The sequence below is a fragment of the Meleagris gallopavo genome, chromosome 1 (assembly GCF_905368555.1).
Source record: "Meleagris gallopavo chromosome 1, MGAL_WU_HG_1.1, whole genome shotgun sequence".
Taxonomy (NCBI): Eukaryota; Metazoa; Chordata; class Aves; order Galliformes; family Phasianidae; genus Meleagris; species Meleagris gallopavo.
In genome coordinates, this window is record NC_139404.1 from 62,318,477 (window position 1) to 62,339,473 (window position 20,997).

A 20,997-nucleotide genomic window follows, 5' to 3' on the forward strand; every position below is an offset into this window, starting at 1 on the left:
AACTGAAGAAAAGTTTATAATCATTTCTTACAGCATTCTTGTTCTCCTTCCACCTTCTCAATTTCACTGTACAGGGAACAAGATAAAGTCAGTGGACTTAATGGTATATTGATGCTCTTTATTTGTTCTTATTTTTTGGTCTTTTCTTCCCAATAGCTCTTAACATTCCCTTTTCAGAAAAGATAGACAGGATAGGAGGGATGGGAGAGTTGCCCTCTATGCTAAGAAAAGCATAGATTACAAAAAGCTGTCTCCAGAAAACAGCCATTATAAGTTTGAGAGCTTGTTAAAATTAGGCAAATATGTCCAATAAAGGACATCTGGTGGCTGGGATCTACTACAGGCAGCCTGATCAAGGGGAGCCTGCTGACAAGGCCTTCTTGCTTCAGCTGCAAGAAGCATCACACTTACAAGCTTTCATCTTGATGGGAGATTCCAATCACCCGGATGTCTGCTGGGAAAACAACAAGGCGGACTGCAAGCAATTCAGGAGACTCCTGAAGGAGTCCAATGAGAATAATTTCCTGGTTCAGGTACTAGACAAGCCAACATGAAATGAAGCTTTCCTGACATGGTGCTCATCAGTGCACAGGAGATCATTAAAGAGGTTAAGTCTGGAGGCAGATTGGAGCCATAAAAAATGATTTTCATGAACACACTGTCCACCATCAAACTTTTCCAAGTAAAATACACATATTTAAAAAAAAAAAAAAAAAAAAAAGTGCATATTTTCTCTGCTACAGCTTCTTGGAGGATTCCTTTTATTTAGTGATCATAGGCTCCAGAAGTAAGAAGCATTCCAGAAAGTATTTTAAAAAGTTATAGTAGCTTTTATTGCATCTTGCTGTCTGTTCCTCAACCTCCTTTTAGCTAACCTCATTCCAGTTTTGCATCTAGCCTTCTAGAGTGTGCCTCCAAATATAGACCAAAAGAGGATGTATTTTTACTGCTAATAACTTTCTACACATTGTTCTTCACACATAACAACTTTCTTTTGGTCTTTCTATAGTTTTCTTTTTGGCAGATGGTAGGAATTTTCTAGGAGCTTCCAGCACAGTGTTTTAAAATAGTTTCCATTCTACTGGCAAAGATTTTATTCTTCAAGCTATTCCTTTTATTTTTAAACTAGATTCTTCTTCTTTATACAGCTCTCTGTATCTGACATAAAGCCCTAGGAAGTGAAATTTCAAGCTTTTTGGCTTCTTCAATGACACTGAAGCAATGCATTGGTATGACATTATGAACAATGTTAGAAAATAGACCCCAAATCTTTCTTTCTCACTGAAACAAGAACTATTTCTACTCCCGTACAGAAGACAAAGATTTTTATATACAAGTGTTACTAGATAAAGAAATCATTTAAATGCAGAATGCAGTATGAAGTAAGAACGGAAAAACCAAACTGGATTACATTTCTAGGTCTGTTCCTTTTTAAAGAGCAGTGGAGACCAAGACCCAGGCTCAGAGTTCCCCATATGGTATGATCATCTCTGCATGGTTTACAGCTGCAGGGATTTAAAATCTGCTAAGTTTCTCTACACAGACAAGGCACTAGGAAAGTTAGAGAGAAGACAGAACACTTAACTACTGCTTTTCCAAAGAAGAGATAGCCTTTGCAGCTCCTTAAGGAGTCATCAATAAAGCAACCACACTCTCTTGAACTGCAGGAAATCTCCAAGAAAGCCCAACTTAAAAATAACTAAAAAGAAATCTACTGTGGTAGTTATTCTTCCTTCTCTTCAACTTTCACCAGAATTTTAGTTCTTCACTTCCTACTACTGGAATACGACCCTAAGAAAACCGCTGCAGCGCTCAAACGAATTTACAGCAACAGGGAAAACAAATATCATGTTCTATGTAACATTAGCTATCTGAGGCAAAAACACCATATCTACCTGCAGTTACTTACCAGAAGATTGAAGCCATGCTTGAACTTTTGGAAGCAGTCAACAAACTCATCTGGAGGTGGTGGCTTCGAACGGAGAGTAAGAACTCCCTCTGATAAATAAATCAACAATTTTTTTTTTACATCCATTCATATTTTACATTATTTCTAAAAATACTATGGATATTATAAACATATAGAACATCCTTAATAAATTTACCTACTTACAAAATGCTGTAAATATAAAACAACTGCAGTGAACGTATTTGGTAGTCACATATCTCTAATCAGTCACTCCCCACTGATTTCAAACAAAAGTTTTTAATTAATTTCTAAGAATATACTGTGTGGATATCTCTTTTTGTGCTTAAAGTGAAAAACTATTATTACATTTATAGAAAAAAAAAAAAAACAACGCGAAAATTTGCATGTGCAATCTATTTCAATGATCTCTAGAGAAACTGAATTCTGTACAGTAAGAATTCCTACCTCCAGGTCCTTTCTTTTTACTTTTCTTAGTTTTCTTCCTCTTCGAAAGTTCAGCAAATGCTTCAGCAGCTTTTTGAAGTTTGGTAACAAAATATTCAATGTCATCCAAAATATGGTTCAGAATTTGCTATGGGAGAAAAGAAGAATAACAGTTTCAGTACTGAAACTGCACTGACATACTGAAGAAGTTAAAAGGACTACTCTCTCAGACACCAAAAGCTCCATCTGTACAAAGTTCACGCTAGAACACTATGTATTTAGATTCATTATATCCTTTACTTTACGTGACTGTCAAGTATTGTGGAGCTTAGACTATTCCCAAAACTCTGGGCAAGTAGAGGTTTTTAAAATGTAAGCATCAAGATTATTAAGTTCAATTACACAGTTCATTCACACACTAAATTTTCTCTCAGCACATGAAAAAAATTCTAATTATTTGTGTAGGACAGCATTTTCCTACCCCATATAACTTCATAATCTCCTTTAGCACAAAGTATTAAGCTATTTGTTGAATGTCAGAATGTTATTTCAGAGAAGTGCTCTTTGAAAAGAATTCTTCAAAGAGCAAATGCAGAGAAAAGAAGGAGCCCCTGGGGAAGCACATACACAGCGAATTCAGCAGGCCCCAACATGCTTCCCTCAAGGCCCCCTGATGCTGTTAAGTAGAAAGTTACAACTAGCAAACAAAGAAATATTTGATACTGCATACACCATAGGACCTGCCCTAGATTTGGCTAGAAATTGTTAGCTTACACAAGTTCATAGTACATCTGCCTTTAAAAACGACCATATGCTTATGTTCTGGAAATTGCACAAATTTACATCCCACTAGATTGAGGAAAATTAAGTTTACTGTTATGCATTCTCTGAAATTTAGTCTTCACAAAACTAATGTTTATGTTTCTGTCTCTTCACAGCGAAAAATTTAACATCCTTTTTTTTTCTTTTTCCTTCAGGGAAAAAATAGTAATAACAATTAACTACTTTATGTTCATTTAGAGGTTTACCACATAAACATGAATACCCAGCATGCTTTCCTTCAGAACTGACTTTCCCAAGTGGAAAAAGATTTCCCAAGTAGTAGAGCCACACAATTTCTCAGAAATTAAGCAATATCTTTTGTTGTTTCTCACTTACAACATCTCTGTCAATCCTCGCTGCTATCATTTCTGCTGTTTCCTCATGGTCAGGGTATTGTCTTTGTTTTTCATCTGTGGAAAAGGGAGAAGGAGGATGAGATGTGTATTTATGCAGAATAAAAAAACTAACACCTCCTATAGAGCTTATGCTTGAAACCCCTCTACTGCAAGAAAATGAAGGACAAAATTGTTTTTACCATTCAATTTGCAAGAACGGAAGAACTTGCACCCTAATGCCTGAGCCTGTCAAGTCTTACAAAAGAGCTTAGGTGTATGATTTAAGCCAGCTTAGCTGTATAAATTAACCACACTACAGAAGTACGGTACTGGGTTCTTAATTATACATACATACATACATACATACATACATAAATGGCAGATTATAAATAAAATGCAAGGAGAAATTGTCCTATTTTGCAAAATATGCTGAGAGGTACCCCAGTAGAAGTAGATAAGAAGTAACAGTGTAGCCCTGAATTTGAAGACAATTTTGATGTGAAAGATAATAAGTGAAAGGGATATAGGAAATTTGGGCAGAATGACCAAGCCTGGCAAGAGAGAAATGGAAGATATCAATGTGATAAAATATGCGTTTCCAAATAACAATGGACAGAATCAGTGACTTATGCTTGAAAACGGTAAGGGAAGGCACTTTGAGAAATAATAAGTTTAGCATTTCTAAATCACACTACATTCTGTATGGCTTTTGTTAATACGTGGGATCTTAGTATCTTACATTTTAAGAAAGATCCAATTGAATGGAATAAAAGGAACTGCAGGAACTCAGACCTCTGATGGACCACTCAATAAGTTAATGAAAATTTTTTTCTTTTTTTTTTTTCTTTTTTTTTTTTTTTTTTCCCCCGAGAGAGAGAGAAAAGTCAAACAATAGAACCAACTTGCTGTTTGTTACTCAAGGTAGGTGCAGAGGTGCAGATTAGTAGGTGATAAAGTTCTTAATGTTCCTTATTTCTCTGAAAATTTTTGTTCTCCCTACATAATTGATTTATTGACTTAATTGAGTGATATAGCTTAATAAACAAAAGTAATGCATATGTCTTGGGTAATTATTATAATTCTAAAATTTTAGTATTCATTTTTAAAGAAACCTCTCACCTCAACTATGATTACTTCATTATTACAGTCTGTTTTACAGAGCTTTATTGTTTCTAATTCTTTTTTTAACGGAATCTGATTAAAATAGAATGTTTCCACTTTATTATTTTTATAATCCACAGATTATAAAATAATAATATTCAGAAACACTGCAGCATTTTTTGGGCTTTAAAAATATAAACTAGGTTAGCCATACCCAGATGAATAAATAAATACATAATGTTGATCTCTAGTCAGCTTTTAATCCAAGTGATTGTATTTTTTAATTGTCTGAAATATCTGGCCAACATTCTTCCTACTACTAAATAGGGCATCATTAAATTACTAGAGTTACGACAATACAGATTACTGTGCATGTTATTACGTTCACATAAAAGCCCGAGTTAAAATCCACAGTCCACACATCTATCCAACTGAATACAAGCAAACAGGGCTCTGAACACAAATTCAGAAAAATGTTAAGTAAATGACAAGTCAGATTATGACAGCCAGGTCTTATTCCACAGATCAGGCAATAGTGGCTTGGGGCATTTTGAACCGACTGGGAGAACAATTCTGCCCGCTCCAAGCTATGGCAGAGGGGTGACCTAGTACAGCAATTCCTCTATCTGCATTCAATTACTGCAGTCTTCATGAAAGCCTGTGAATTATTTTTTGTTATTACTGAGGATCATAAAACCCTACTGCCCAGAAGAACCGGTTATCACTGCGCAGTGCAACACAACTCACAGTCCCCTTGCTCCGCAGCCCACGCGGACCACGCTGCCACACGGCTTCTCACATCCACCTGGGTGACGGTCCCTGGGGGAACAGGGGCAGGAGCCCGTGGTGGGGGAGGGATAGCGCCATCAGCACTGGAGATCATCCTGCAGGAAGAGAAGGGGGCCCACCAGTGAAGTTAACACAATGTATTTCTAATCCGTAATCAGAGAAGATAACAAGGTTTACCAGGACCCTTCTACCGTCAAACACGCCACGCCATGGCCTTGCTAAGTCACCAGTACTAAAGGTCAGGGTATGCAAATAGATTAAACGTAACAGGAAACCCACTCTATGATGAGGTTAGCAAAATATGCATCAATAAACCAAATACTCTCACATAGACACATGGGACATGGTTTAGTGGGCACAGTGGTGATGGGTTGATGGTTGGATTTGATGATCTAATGGTCTTTTCCAACCTTAATGATTCTATGATAAATTCCAAAGCACTGCCAGAGAACATGCTGTCTAGAGATCTGATTGCTTTTATGGATAAATTTTGTGCATTTTATTTGCAGTTTAATGGCTGGACTTCAATATTGTATAAATTCTTCATTCAGAGTCATCTTTCAGCCACCACCAGTTGTGTACCTGTTCCCTGTGTTTGATAGGTTGTCAACCAACAGCTTCTTAAAACCCTACCAACAAAAACAATTACATTCACAGGCTGATTTTCGTTTTTAGAGCAATTTGTTCATCCCATCTTGATGCAAATGTATGACTATTCCCATTTTCAATTTTCATAGAATCATAGAATCATAGAGTAGCCTGGGTTGAAAAGGACCACAATGATCATCCAGTTTCAACCCTCCTCCTAGGTGCAAGGTCGTCAACCACCAGACCAGGCTGCCCAGAGCCACATCCAGCCTTGAATGCCTCCAGGGATGGGGCATCCACAACCTCCTTGGGCAACCTGTTCCAGTGCATCACCACTCTCTGAGTGAAAAACTTCCTCCTAATATCTAACCTAAGCCTTTCCTGATTCAGTTCAAAATCATTTTCCCACTTCTCCAGTTCTTAATCTATCTTTAAATACCATAAGGAAGTAAGTCTTTGAAGTCATTCTGTAACTCAGTATCAAAAGACAAAAAATCCCAACAAATCCTTTGAAACTCATATCCCATCCCTATTTAAAAGAAGGATTTGCATCTTCTTCATTCTTCTCTTTATAATCCCATCTCATTCATGGCATTCAACAACAGCACAAAATACAATTTGGTCATTTATCAAAAAATGATGTTTTCTTCACAGTTCCTTCCTATAGTCTTCTATAGTCTCCTAAGCATTCTTTTTTTGCATCTCCTACATTTTTTACTTGTAAATAACCTTGCAGCAATTTGATGGTGCAGTGTCAGACTTACTACAAGACCTCCAGACCTCAAACAGGACTCATCTAGAGAAGGCTTTCTTCCTGTGGTCCAATGCTAACACATACATGACATGACAGCAAGTATCCAGTGCTGAATTGTCATGCATTAATGACCTTTAGGCCTCAAAGCTTTTAGAGACTGATATGTCAGATTACTTTTCCCTGTGGATGTACTGACCTACATTCATTTCCCAATCAAATCTCATCAGCTTTCTCCAAAGTGTTTGAGTCTTGGAGATACACATCTTTGTGCTTACATTTATCTGTTATTGTACCTCAAAAAGTAAAGTGTACTTGCTTAATTTTAAACCCATATGTAAAATCTGATGCACTTCTGCCTTCTTAATTTTTTTTCAACGTAAATGTCCATTATTTCAGGAAAACTTCACAAGTTGCACACCAGAATTTAACAGGCAACTAAGGCAGCAATAAACTTATTCATACAATAGTGACATTTGTACTTAAAGATTTTTGTACAGCAGAGAATTCTCTCACTGGACCGCAGAACTATTATTGAGCGATGTCATCAGGATTCAGCATACAGACGACCACCATCCTATTCATTACTTAACATATTTGTGCCCTTGTTTCTACACTTGCACCAGCTACTGCTCATTTCTGTATTAATGTGAAACCAATAGATTCTTACTCCACTTTTTCCTATTAGGAGAGAAGTTTTCCATACCAAGGAAACGAGGAGTTTTTCAAGTCATTAAACAGGCAGGAAATTTTTTTTGTCATTAGTTGCTGTTTTATTTAACATCTTTAGATCCCAAAACCTCACTTCCTTGGAATTCAGGAAGATTCATATTTTTATTTCAAATTTTGAACTTTTTTATCCAAATACAGAACTCAGACACATAATGCTATTCTCTAGCAACCTGCACTTACATCAGCTGATCCAGTTACTAAAGCAGAATTGGGAAAGAGTGACACTGTAATTCGAGAGAGCTTGAGATAATTAGTAAATCAAGTCCTTACATGTGCTTTTTGAAGTATATTACCAACTAGCCAAAAAAAAGAAAAAGAAACAGCAAACAGACATGCGGACCCCACATACTGCCAAGAATCTAGGTTTTTACCTTAGTGTTTCAAGTCTCTTCTTTTGTTTTCCACTCTTGCTGTCACTGATTGCACTTTCTATGTCTTCATGAATAAAGCTAGCCTGAAGAGACAGAAGCAGAGTCCACCAGTTCTCATCTAGACTAAGCAGATATATGAACTAATGATCTCATCATGTACTTTCTGAAGTTATCTTTTGATTACAGAACCTCTTATCATATTCCATTAAAAAAAAAAAAAAATTGGGATTTGTATGGAAACAGAACAAAGAAAACACGGCACCATTCTCTGGGAGCTGGTATTTTTGTCACTGCTCCAATCTCAAACATTATCATCAGATGGATGTGTTATCTAGTTACTAAATTTGTCTGAACAGTTGTAATTTTCCAAAGTCAACAATTACTGCATGAGCTACTCTTCCCCCTCCATAGTTTTGTTTTTTTTTTTTTTTTTCTGTCAAGAATGTTTGTGAAAGACATAAAGTAAAACTACTATAAATAGTAGTAGCGTAAGGATTAGGAAAATAACTGGTATAATACAGTCTCCTGTAAGAAGGAAGCCTCCAATTTCCCTTTGGCTTAGTAAAAGATGAATTTCTCAGTACAGTTCCTGATCTTTAGATTCCTGTCTCTCCATTACTGCAATCTGACCTCACCAGTGGCCTATAAGTGAAATTCTGATACATGTCTAGTGCATTATTTTAATAGATCTTGCATTAAATAGGTCACAGCTTCTCATAGGATTTAGGATGCTCTGTTACATATCTTGAGCTGACAAATTAATTTCTTATACAACTTGTCAAGGCCCAAATCTGTCCATGTTTAGCTCATTCTACAAGTTCTACCTCTGTCCTGGAATAAAAACATGTAACTTCTTAGGAGGAATATGTAACTACTGGGACTAGAAAACTTCACTGAATTGAGAGATTGACTTTTCAGAATACAGTGAGATAGATGAAGGTTAAAGAATTAATTGAACAACTTGACAGGATTTGAGGAACAAAAGCATTTCATTAATTACACTACTTATAATTATTATTTAACAACTGTGTTTTTTTAGAAAATATTGACTGACCAAAATATAATTAATTTTGAATAAATTGCTATTGCAGAAGCTCCTGAAGTTTGTTATATGTTCTGATCGAAAGCATTAAGAAGGCAGTGAATAAGATCTAACATCTCAAGAAGAACCAAGGCTTATGGAAAAGGAACAGAACCTAGGATAAGGTCACAGACTCAAATGATATCTCAGAAGGAAAAAGGGATCCCAGACTTCAAGTCATGCTTATGCGTTCTGCAATTTTATTTGCACACACTGGAAGAACTTCAAAAGATGGAAGTCTGAAGAGACCACTGTACACCTTTGGAGTCTGTGACCAACCAGACCTTAAAAGAGGAGTGCTGCATTATTTGGCATACTGCAAACTGAACTTGCAGGATCCCAGTTTCCATTGAAACAACAAATTTTGTGCAACAGGTCACACAATCAGCAATCTTCACACCACTTGCAATGAACCAATTTTAAAATGTTTTCACAATGCAATTAGCAATATGATGTTTTAAGACAATGATATAAACTCCTAAGAGGTGACTGGAGAAAAAAAAAAACAAACCATAAAATGATTGAGCAAAACTGAAAGAAATACCAATTATATGGAGTAAATAACACATTAACATTTATAATCCTGGAAATGAAGAAGCATTGCATTGAATGCATTAAAAATATTTACTCTGGAAGCTTGAAGGGAATATTTTAATCAGAGATAAACAATCTCTTTCCCTCTTTTGTCCCTCCTGCAAGCAATATTTACCATTTTACAACCTCTCCTGCAGGACAGAAATGCAGAGGCAGAAATGTTGGGGAGGCTTAACTGTTCATTGGCAAAAAGAGTAGAAAAAGGGAAGGAGTAGGAAAGACTCAGGACTTGGATGAGTTCTTTCTACATTATAAGATAAATCTGAGATAACTCAAACTATTTTACGCCTCTTTCTTAGAAGTATAAATGCAAATCATATGCATATTCCAGAGTTTTGGACCTTTACAAACACAAATGAACAGCTACAGAGCCCAAGAATCAATATTTACAATAACATATTTGCACATGCACTGAAGATTCCAGCTTACATACAGTAATATTTTCTTACAAGATATACTATGTTGCTTATATTAGCATACTATGTAGATATCACAAATGCATGAAGCTTGAACTACACTTATAAGAATAAAAGAACATAATAATTTCCTATGAATCACTTTATTTTATTTTACCCATTGTACTTGCCAATTCATAAATTTTCCCCTGCTGAAATAAGTCATAGATGATCTCTATTACCACCTTACCTTAATCTCATCACATTGGAAAAGATGCAAATCTGGCTTGTTCTGAGTTGGTTCTTTACATACTAATGCAAGAATTGAATTGTAATTGCATGCATTCATCACAGCTTGGCAATGCTGAATTGTGCTTAAAGGAAAATTCTCCAGTTCATTCTGCCAGAAGAGAAACAAAAACCAGGAAAAAAAAAAGAGAAAAAAAGAGTCTTAATATTCAGTGTCCTGATCTCAAAAAAAGCTGCATGAGTTAAAAAGAGAAAGTGATAATCAGCTAATTAAAATACCAAATCTTACACAAATCATTTTTTCTGTCCTTTCCCTTTCTTTCTCTCTCTGGAAATGAGACTCACAGATCGTACCTTTGATTCCAAGTCCACCAAACTGACAGCTTTGTCATCCACTTGAAGAATCATATCTTGAGTCCACACTTTGCCTTTAGCATCCAATAATTTCAGCTTCCTTATTCCATCATCTACTGTAATCATTGCTTCTTTTCGGTCCAGAACAAAGGTGGTCAAGTGCTGGTGAATGACACATGCATTAAAATAATAACAGAATTGTGATCTTCCTTATCACTAGGCAATGTCAGTATTCAAATTGCCATGAAAGAGCAATACAAATAATTCATGAATGAAAGTGCCTTTTATGACAGAATCAACCAATATGACATAGGGGAGGTTGTTTAGTCCATAATGTCATTTTAAACTTGCTGCTTGCCATCCTCTGTCATTTCCTCACTACAACAAATGGTTATACTGGAAGGCATATGATGACATCTTCCAGGTATCACAGTGAGAATCAAATCCTGAGTATTTAGTTAGCTTTCTTGAGAAATGAAAACCTGTCTCTATTGGTAAGCTGAATCCAGAAAGCACCAGTAGAAACCTCGCAGAAACATGCTGCCAACACATCTCCACCACCACCCTGACCTGGAGCATCCCTATCTCTCCCAGAGCTGCCAGCTAACACATTGATGGCAAACATCATGGGCGTGCATCTGACTGGGATACCTTACAGACAGGGTATTTGCTTCTTTTATGCAGTACACAATAAAAGAGTAGTATATAAACTATGTTTGCTCACTGTCAACTTGGAATATTCTCCAATTTTAATTAATGATCTAGTAATGAAACACTACTCACAGGCATCACCTGAACTAGTTTCCCTGTCTTTAAAGTTTTGGACAATTTCTCCTTAACATATAAGCCATGTAAGCCATGTAAGACAACCTATAAAGTTATTTAATTTTATCCAGGCACAACTCCAGCTTCACATTCTTCTTTAAGACCTGAATACAGTCCCTCAAGTTGAACTGCTTTTAATGTATGCCTGCGCACCTATCTTACGAATAGCTTAAAAGAATTAATTGAGCTTTCTTCTATTAGAGGATAACAGCACACGTAATGACAGACAAGAGAGTAGATACAAGATGCATATAATCAAAGTATTTTAAAAAGTGAGACAAACCCTGCTGACTGCTCACACAGGAATACTTAAACTTCAAATACAAGTACTAATTTTTAAATTTTTATGCCAGTGGAGTACCAAAATGGTTACACAGAAGCTAAATCAGACGGATGATTAAAAGCAGCATAAATGTTCCTTTGCGAGCTGATCAAGGATAGAAGTACTTGGAATGAAGACTCTTCTGCATACAATCTCACAATTTAGAGCTAAATTTAAAACTCAGCAAAAAGGATCTGGGAATCTGCATTTTTTTGCAAAATTCAGTTAAATCCATGACAGTGTTCTGATGGTAAAGGAAAAAGGTTTCGCAAAAGAAAGACTGCATAACGAGGAACAGCACCCAGAAGTGCCTACATATAGGCACCTAGGCTTACTTTGTTGAATATTTAATACTTGTCGACTTCTGGACAGAATATGACAGCAGCACAGAGTATTTCTGTAAAGTGGCTTAAGATAGGAAGGAAAGTATTTTGCATTTCTCACTGGGGAAGAGTCTGTGCAGGCAGAATATCACCACTAACAGTAGATTCACTAAGGCTTTTAGGGCTTAGTACCCAGCTTTTCCTAACTATTATGACACCTCTGTTGTTTATAAATAATCAAGGTATTTCTATTAATTATAAGTCAGCCTTCCTGAGGCCTGCCTCATCCCTGCAACATAACAGGTTCAGAAATAGGGCAACATAGCACACTGAGCTGTCGTCCCATTGAGAAGCCCTCTCCATTTGCCAAACTACACACAACTTTGTTTACATTCTTCTACATCAAAATTCCAGCTCTTTATGGCAAAACTAGAGAATTTGATACATTCCAATGTAATCTGTTCTGAAGTGACCTCGGGCTGGCAGGATATTTTGGAAGATTCGTATGTCTTCAAGAACATTACCCTCAAAAATAGTGTAAGCAAAAATCACAGTATAACCAAAAGCTGTAACAGGTAGATGGTGTTGCCATACATCCTTATCTCACCTCTACGTGATACTGGGAAGTTTCCGATATGCTGCTGGCACTGTCCCGTGCATAGTTCTTTCTTTGTTCTAAAGATTGAGAGAAAAGAAAATAATTATTCATTTGCCTTCTTACCATACTGTGTTCTGGATACTTGTCAGAGATGCTTAAAACGAGCTGTATATATGAAAGCAGAAGGTGAGCTGTGGTTATTTCTGTATTCAGAGAAAAGAAAAAAAAAGCTACATGCTCACACACTCCAGCAAGAACCATACTTACACTAATGTTAAAAGCCAGCTATCTTGTCTTGGTGGCACCAGATGGAAGTAGTGTTCTGGCTGGAAATGCTTCATTGGGAAGCCTGACTTAAAAATCATTGGCTTTCCACTTGGTAGCAACATGGTAACTTGCAATGTTGCCTTTGCAAGAATGCAAAAGGGTTTTCAGACATACATAACTCTTAAAAAAAACAAAGCCACTCGCAGACCCAATCTGTGTCAACATTTATTTCTCCCTAGTATATTCAGTTTATTGAATCAGTAATGTAGAAATATTCATAGAAAGAAAGAAGGAGAAAAGAAGCCAAAAGCTGTAGCAACATAAACATTAAATAGAACAGAAATATTTTTCAGTTGAACAAAACACAATGCTGCAAAATCAGAAAGAGTTTGCCTCTTACTCCATACAATGGATTAACATCAAACCCAGAGAGGAATGAAGGGAATATGCAAGATGAGGACACAACACACAAACACACTAAAAACTAATGAATGTAGGAGAATACTTCCAAAAAGACCAAACCAAACCAAAACAAACCAAACCAAACCAAACCAAAAAAAAACTCACACCCTCCATTTTTCAACTTTATTTTGAATTTCTAATACAACACATAGGGAGCTTTCCTCTTCTTTTTTCCCCTGATAACCAATGAAATACTCCAATTTGAAACACCAGAGCACTGACTAAGCAAGGAAGTCACTGAGAGAAATTCAAGGAAACTAAGCATTTCCTAATTTTTTTCCTCTATGGTTCACTAAATACATTAAGTTCTGATCTTCAAATAGAATAGGCAGTTTGATCGTGTTTGGAAGGAAATGTGTGTAACTGATGTTAGGTTCATTTCATCATCTCCGATTGCAGCACGTAGGGGCAAAATGAAAGTGCATGCTTCTGTTGACAGGAGATATTAGTTACTTTTTGCAAAATTAAAACTACTACTAATGATCACACGTGATCTGTGATGTAGAGAGATCTGCACAGAGGGCACCACGTATGCAATACTTTAAAAAGCTCTCCTGTGACCAGGGTTTCTTCACACAGGAATCTTGGGTACTGACAAGGAAAGGAATACCCTCTCTTACTTAAAAGGTTATTTTGTTACCCTTTATCATCACATCCCTTATCTCTTCAATTCTCAGCGAATCGCATGAAAGACAATCCAATATCCAATTTCTAAAACCCCTCCTTGGCTCAGAGTCCCCTCCTCAACAGCAGACACAGCTCATGCATCAGAGCCATGCCGCTACCCTACAACAGCTACTCAGCTTGCTTGGTTTAGCACAAGAAGTCTGCACTGCAATCACCGAATTGAAGAATGCCATGGATTATCAGATTGATTTTAACTAGGTATGTGAACAGTTTAAAGCAGATACTTTAACTTCATCACCTGTTACCTCAAAATCCAGGACAGGGAACCTGCACTGATTCCAACTGTGATTAATATTTCTGCTTTTGCAGCATGTTATTTAGGTATTTTGTTTGACTCTTATTCTTTTAAGGACAATAGGCACACACACATGCACACCCCAACAAAACAGCAGTACTGTCTGACTTGCTACCTTTCTTTTTTTGTTTGGATGATGATCTGAAGAAGTAAAGTCCATCTGTTCCTAATAAAAAGGGAATTAAAAAACAGTATCTCGTTTAACTCCATACAATTATTTGCATCTCCAAGGGGATCAGTTAACAGTCCTTTACAGACTATAAAATGCTGTCCAGTAGGAAAGAAAATAGGCCTTAAAAAAAAATTAAAAAAAGGCCATGTTTCAATTAACAATACATCCAACATTCAACTCTGATTATTATCTTTTTGAGGTGAAAAAGAAAATTACTTTTAATGACAACAAATGAAACCAAGATAAGGAATCTTACATCCACTGCAAACCTTATGAATCCTGCAAGCAACAACAGTCAGAATGGCTTTAAGCATGAGAAGTCTTCCATAAGGGGAGATTCCAAAGGAATGAAAAAGCAGAGAGCGACTTTTGAAATTTCATGCCCCGTTTCCCAGAATTTTTGTCCTGCTTTAGGATATCCAGAAGCACTTGCAACACTGACAAGCACATCCTCTTCCACAGAACAGCACAGCACTCACGCTAGATAAGGTGGTAAGTTTTTCAGCACACCATGTCACAGTGAGAACAATAGTGTTTATATAAGAAAGAGCTTTCTGAGTGATAATAAAAGCTGTGGTTGCCTACATTTGAGAGCAAAAGAGAGCCCCTCAAGTTCTTCATTTTTAATTACAACAGGTCAGCAACAAGAACTTCAACAGAATTTTCAATTAGCAAAAGCCAGTAAGTGTCTGTGATAATAAATAAAATTATGGTAACGACAAAAACTGACAGTCCATATTGTGTTCAGCAATAATTCCAGTTTACTTCTTTATTTTATAAACATGTTTATGCCGGCAGAATGTTTATTAGAACCCATTAGAGATCTAATTTATCCTTTGTTATCCTACAGGCCCTTCTATCTTTCTAATAAGTACCTCAGCATCAGGCAAAATTCTTCAGATGCTTCTGGAAGAGTTTTGCCTCAACCTTAGTTTTTCAAGCTAATATTTAGAAAGTGGATCTCCTTCTCCTTACAGAGTCAGCCCAGCTGCTAATAGCCCAAACTCCCAGAGAGCAAATTTTCCTGGCTGCCTGGCATAAGTCATGTTGCCGAAAGTGTCATAAAGGATGTGAATGAATGAATGAAGTCTCCACATAATAATATAAGCACAACACAATAGAAAAATTAAAAATCGAACAGACAAACTGCAATCCTCTGCCAACTCTCACCTTGCACTCAGACAGGAGGATGCATAAACCCTGCTGTATCCTTTCTGCTGATGTGTCATCGCACTGGATTTCCAGCAAAAAACATCACTGTTATTATTCTGACCACTTTTTCAGAATACTGAAAACTTCCCTTGACTTATTACATGATGTTCAAATGCCAATAATTCATACTCTATTACGGAAAATGAGCAACAGAATTTGCTGACTTACTGAATGCACCATGTCTGACTAGGATGGAATTCATTATTTTCACAGCAGTTTGCATGGGGCTGTGTTTGGGATTTGTGACTATAGCAGCACTGGTAATATTTAAGCTATTGCTGAGCAGCATTTGCACAGCATCGAGACCATCACTGTTTCTGTCTGTCTCCCAGGTAAGTTGCTGAGGTACCCAAGAGTTAGCAAGGGTACATAGTAAGGCCAGCTGGCCCAAACTGACCAGAGTCCCACTGCATATAGAACAATAAAGGCATGCTCAGCAATACAACTGAATGGTGGTATTTCCAAAGTAACTGTTGCCCGGAGCACTGATCTGCTTGCAGGAGGTTGGGAGGTAGTGACCAAAGCAAAATTCCTGCATTATTTGTTTTGTTTTGTTTTGTTTTCATTTATTTCTTTCTAGTGCTTTTCCCTCCCTCTCTTTCCTTTACTTATTAAACTGTCTTTATTTCAATCCAGGGGTTGTATTTTTTTGCTGTTGCTCTTTCTATTCTCTACTCTAATAGGCTGTAGGGGAGGGAGGGGTAGCAGCCAGGCAACTCACTCAGGGAAGGCCCTCAATTGCTGGCCAGGGTCAAGCCCTTACACTGGAAAAAATTGTTTTCTGTGTTCTGCTTCAGTCTCCTAATCCTCCAGATCAATTTCAGCCTCTCAGAAGTCTTCTCACCCATGAAAAGAGTTATTGAACAAGAAGTGAGATTCTACAACAGAGGTTTCAAGATGTGATGAATAAAGCAATCACAGCTATCTTCTTTTTCTGTTTATTCTCTTTATTACAGATCTTAGATCCAATACATAAAATGCAGTGCAGCCTTAATACCAGTTAATTCAAACCCAGCTGATGTGCTACACACAATTTATCTAATATATTTTCCCTCTGATAAAGGAAAATATAGAAGTAAATATAAAAAGAAAATCACAGCAGAAGTCACCAAAGTTAAATTCTTAATCACAATCTACTGCAAATGCAATCCAGAGAAATTTGGGCAAAATAAAATTTCTCTCAAAGCAAGTGCAATAAACTTAAAAGCAGAATAGCTATTCACTCATGACTCTGACCACAAGATCTACCAGCTATCAAACTTTTCAAAGGAAGGCATACATTGATCCACAGAAACTAATACTCTTGCTTCTTTCTGATGTGGAGCAATGCTACTGCTCTTCATGTCTTTGTGAACTTACTGAATTTACCACTCATCAGGAATGGATAACATATCTGGTTTTAAAAAGATGTGAGAAGATGCTGACTTTATACTAAATTTGGAAGCAGACAGAAAAACACCAGAAAACTATAGAAAAAAAACATTTCAAACTCTCAACCAAAGGCTTTTAGCCAAGCCAAAAATACACTATACAGTAAACTACACAGACAAACAGGACTGTTCACTGCCCTCACTACACTAAAAACTCTGGGCTTTCCCCAGTTATTTCTGTGAGAGAACACTACATTGTTTGAAAAAGTAACTGTTCCACAGTTTCGGACAAAACCACCACACTGCCCAAAGTCACGTGAGGCAGAGCTATGAACACAACCTGACGAAGCTGAATCCTCTCTTACCCACTTTCCCATTGGAAGAGGCTGCGGCTAAATGAAAAATTAGAAAGTTGTCTAATAAACTGTATTGACTCTGACTCTGTTCCACTGTTCAGACCACATAGATAAATGAATTACAGCAAGATGTTAGAAAAAGGTTCTTCCCTGAGAGGGCGGTGAGCATGGAACAGGCTCCTCAGGGCAGTGGGCACGGGCTCAAGCTGCCAGAGTTCAAAGAGCATGTGGACAACACTCACAGACATAAGGTTTGAATTTTGGATGGTGCTGTGCAAAGCCAGGAGTTGGCCACTTGTAGGTCCCTTTCAACTTAAGATATTCTATGATTCTAAGATGAACCTGATTCTTTATCTAAGTAAGGAAAAACCTTACCAAATATAAAAGGTCTGAGGCTGAGTCTTCACGGATGACCTGAAGCACAGCTGGCACTAGCAAGGGCTATGCTACATTTAGATACAAACAAATTTTCGGTTCCCAGACGCTAAAATTGAAAAGAAGAATTCCAGTGCCTAGACCTCCACTAGTATCTCACAAATAATTGCATAGGCCAGATATAATAAATGTTATCAGCACTCCAGCTATGATAGTGCAAAGAAGAATAATGGTTGATCCCATCTTCCCCTTCCATAAGGAAATTGGAAAATGTCTATACCACATACAAAGAGACAAAGCTCTGAAATTAGATGGCAATCTACATACAGATGGATTAAGTGTCTCACGAGCTGTCTTATGAATCCTGAAGTGACAGTTTTGATTATTACCATGCATTGAGAAGCAGAAAAACACAATGCTTATTTTACTACTGTCTGTTCATTAGAGTGATTGCTGATACCCCTTTAGGAATTACAGCAGCTGGAAAAACTCAACTTGAGACTCAGAGCAAAGTACAGGAGATGTGATCTAACGCATCCAAGGAGAAAGGTCAAAACTTTTTAAGTACAAATGTTCTTATTAGAGGAGTAAAGGCTACTGCTTTCAGAGATTCTTGATGTCAGTCTTCTCCCTGATGACTACAGGGAAATAACTATCAGAGAAGGTGCAGTGTTTAGAAGTCAATTGTCATTTTAATTCAACTGAGCATCAAATAACACAAGAATGTTACACAAATAGTTTATTTTAACAGACTCTATTACACTGCATTTCTTGCTCTGAATGAGGTATTTGAGCAGTACAAATACAGACATGCAATTTTACTGCTAGCACCTAATCACAGCCATGAGAATACAAACACAATATATAAAACACCCGGCCCTTCCTGATGGGTTGCTTTTGTAACATCTTCCAATTTGGAGAAAACTACTATCTTATGACTGCTGCAGAGCAGGGCTGCTCCGCAGTGTGTCACTCACTGGCAAACCCCCAGTACAGCTCTGGCTACTGGCTCCAGGTAATGCTGCCCATCTCCATGCGAGCAGAGCTGCAGAAGACAGATGGAGAAGCTAATGCTAGAAAAACAGATGAGAGTATGAGCCAAAATTCACTTCACATGGAGAGATGAGGAGTTAAATAATGAAATAAAACTATAAGAATGTGTAAAGGGCATCTTTGCTCCAAATTCAGGGGAACATTTATCATGCAAATACAAAAACATTTCAGGCAGGAAATGGATGAAAGAAATTATCTGACACAAGAAAAGGCAATTGGAATCAAGTTTTTGCTATCAGATAACTACTTCAGAGATAGCAAAGACTCCAGTTTTTAGCTGAACTGCCTGTAATATAAATAAAATTCCAGACACCTTTCCCACCAGCAGTGTGGTCAGCCTTCTGCCTGAAGACCAAAGGACTGAACAATTGTGAATGACCTTACTAAAACAAGCACTGGCACTCAACATTTAAACTTCGTGTCATGTTGCATATGTATATCTACATAGAGAGACAGATTGGGAGATGTTTTAAGATCTTCACTGTGACTAGAAGAAATTGTATTCAAGATCAAGTATTGACTTAGGAACCCAAGAACCACGGATAGGCGCTCTAGTACAAATGACATTCAGAAGTCTTCCAGAAAAGAAACTTGGTTATGGACAAATTTAGCTCCTAATATTACAAAGCCACATTTTATCAAAACAAAAAGCACAGTCCACGTTACTCCTATGCCAAAATTATTTTTATTTTTTTATATATATATATACACACACATATATAGTGCATATATATATAAATTTATATGTATATATATGTGAGTCTGCTAAATAGATACACTTGAGGTATTTACGTGTCATTTGTATATAAGATATACATCATGCAAAAAATAAAAACAAAGCTAGAAGACTTCCAATCTGATTTACAGGCATTCAGTCTCATGGATAAAAAAAAATGCATGTGTTAACTATTAATTGTGCACTAATTATTAACATTTTATAATATACATTTTAAACTCTTACTAAGAATTCTTATATCACTTAGCTGTTTCCTACCTCACTGGGAAAGCATGCACAAAAATTCCTCCGTGTGACATGGGAAGAAACCCTGAAGACATGTGGAAAGCAGGAGAAGTGTAACATGATTGCTAAGTATAACTAACTGCCTTGAATTTGAGAAAGGTTTTAGGTGTTTTTTCTGTTTTCTCCCACTCGTACAGTTAGTGATATTGACAGACTTGTTCTTTATGCATACGAAACAGAGAAAAAGCAGCAAAATGTGCAAACTCCTCTCTACAGGCTGTGCCAATGTATCTTTACTTCAGATTCAGAATAATTGATTCTTCTCTTTCATTCAGTTGTTGGCAATTGGAACCACAATTTTGTCATCTCTCTCCTAGTGAACCAAGTTAACCAAGATTAACAATTCATCTTACAGGAGCCACCACACCATAGTTACATGGTAATATTTTCAATTAATAAACAAATTCAATAAAATATTTTAGAAGTAATAGGCTGTTTATCATTATATATTTCAAATTTACTCACTTGTCCCTGTCTTGTACTTACATATGAATATCCCATGATGTTTGACATGAAAAAGCTCAGAGAGGTATCACTGTAAAGGCCCACAAAGATTAAAGGACATGCTTAAGACACTTAATGTTGCCACACCATTCAAAACATATACTTTTGAAAAATTATTTGGATGACATAAAATGAATGAGAAAAGTGAAAAGTGTCTCAAATAAATAATCTGCTAAGAGCTTTCAGACATGTCCTTTGCTGGTTTCTGTTACCACTCACTATTTCTGTAAACACGTGCAATCAGTTTGTCATGTGAAATCTATACAGGATGCAGAAACACCAGTGTTGAAAACTCCTCTTACTGCAGAGTTTTGCTCTCTTGCAGTTCCTGCTTTTAATACTATGTAAGTGAATGACTTCTGTAACATGTCACTGAAAAAAAAATGTCTAAACTTAGAACTATTCATATGCAGCATCGTTCTTAAATGGCAAACATTTCAAACAATTTCTTCTTCTGTCTGCTGATTTTTCTGGGAGTGGACTTTCACATACTGTAGCACAGTGCTTTCTGCCTCCAAACCATATCAGCATTTTCTCACCTCTCTTCTTCTCAGAGAATACAAATCAAGAGACTTCAATCTCCTTAAGTTTTAGCCACAAGAATTTCAGAGCAGTTTAAAAGTAAACAGTGCAACCAATA

General features: G+C 36.8%; 1 protein-coding gene across 7 annotated transcripts in view; it reads right to left on the reverse strand.

The window, feature by feature from the left end:
* The window catches only part of EPS8 (EGFR pathway substrate 8, signaling adaptor), a 131,570-nt gene that overhangs the window by 31,194 nt on the left and 79,379 nt on the right, over positions 1–20,997 (reverse strand). For all 7 annotated transcript variants that reach the window (XM_085230839.1, XM_085230865.1, XM_085230858.1 and 4 more), the window contains 8 exons: positions 12,593–12,660; positions 10,516–10,677; positions 10,163–10,312; positions 7,843–7,925; positions 5,359–5,495; positions 3,512–3,585; positions 2,375–2,501; positions 1,910–1,998 (listed from right to left, as the gene is read on the reverse strand). In XM_085230839.1, the coding sequence (XP_085086965.1) occupies positions 1,910–1,998; positions 2,375–2,501; positions 3,512–3,585; positions 5,359–5,495; positions 7,843–7,925; positions 10,163–10,312; positions 10,516–10,677; positions 12,593–12,660 (890 nt within the window). The remainder of the gene's footprint in view (positions 1–1,909; positions 1,999–2,374; positions 2,502–3,511; positions 3,586–5,358; positions 5,496–7,842; positions 7,926–10,162; positions 10,313–10,515; positions 10,678–12,592; positions 12,661–20,997) is intronic.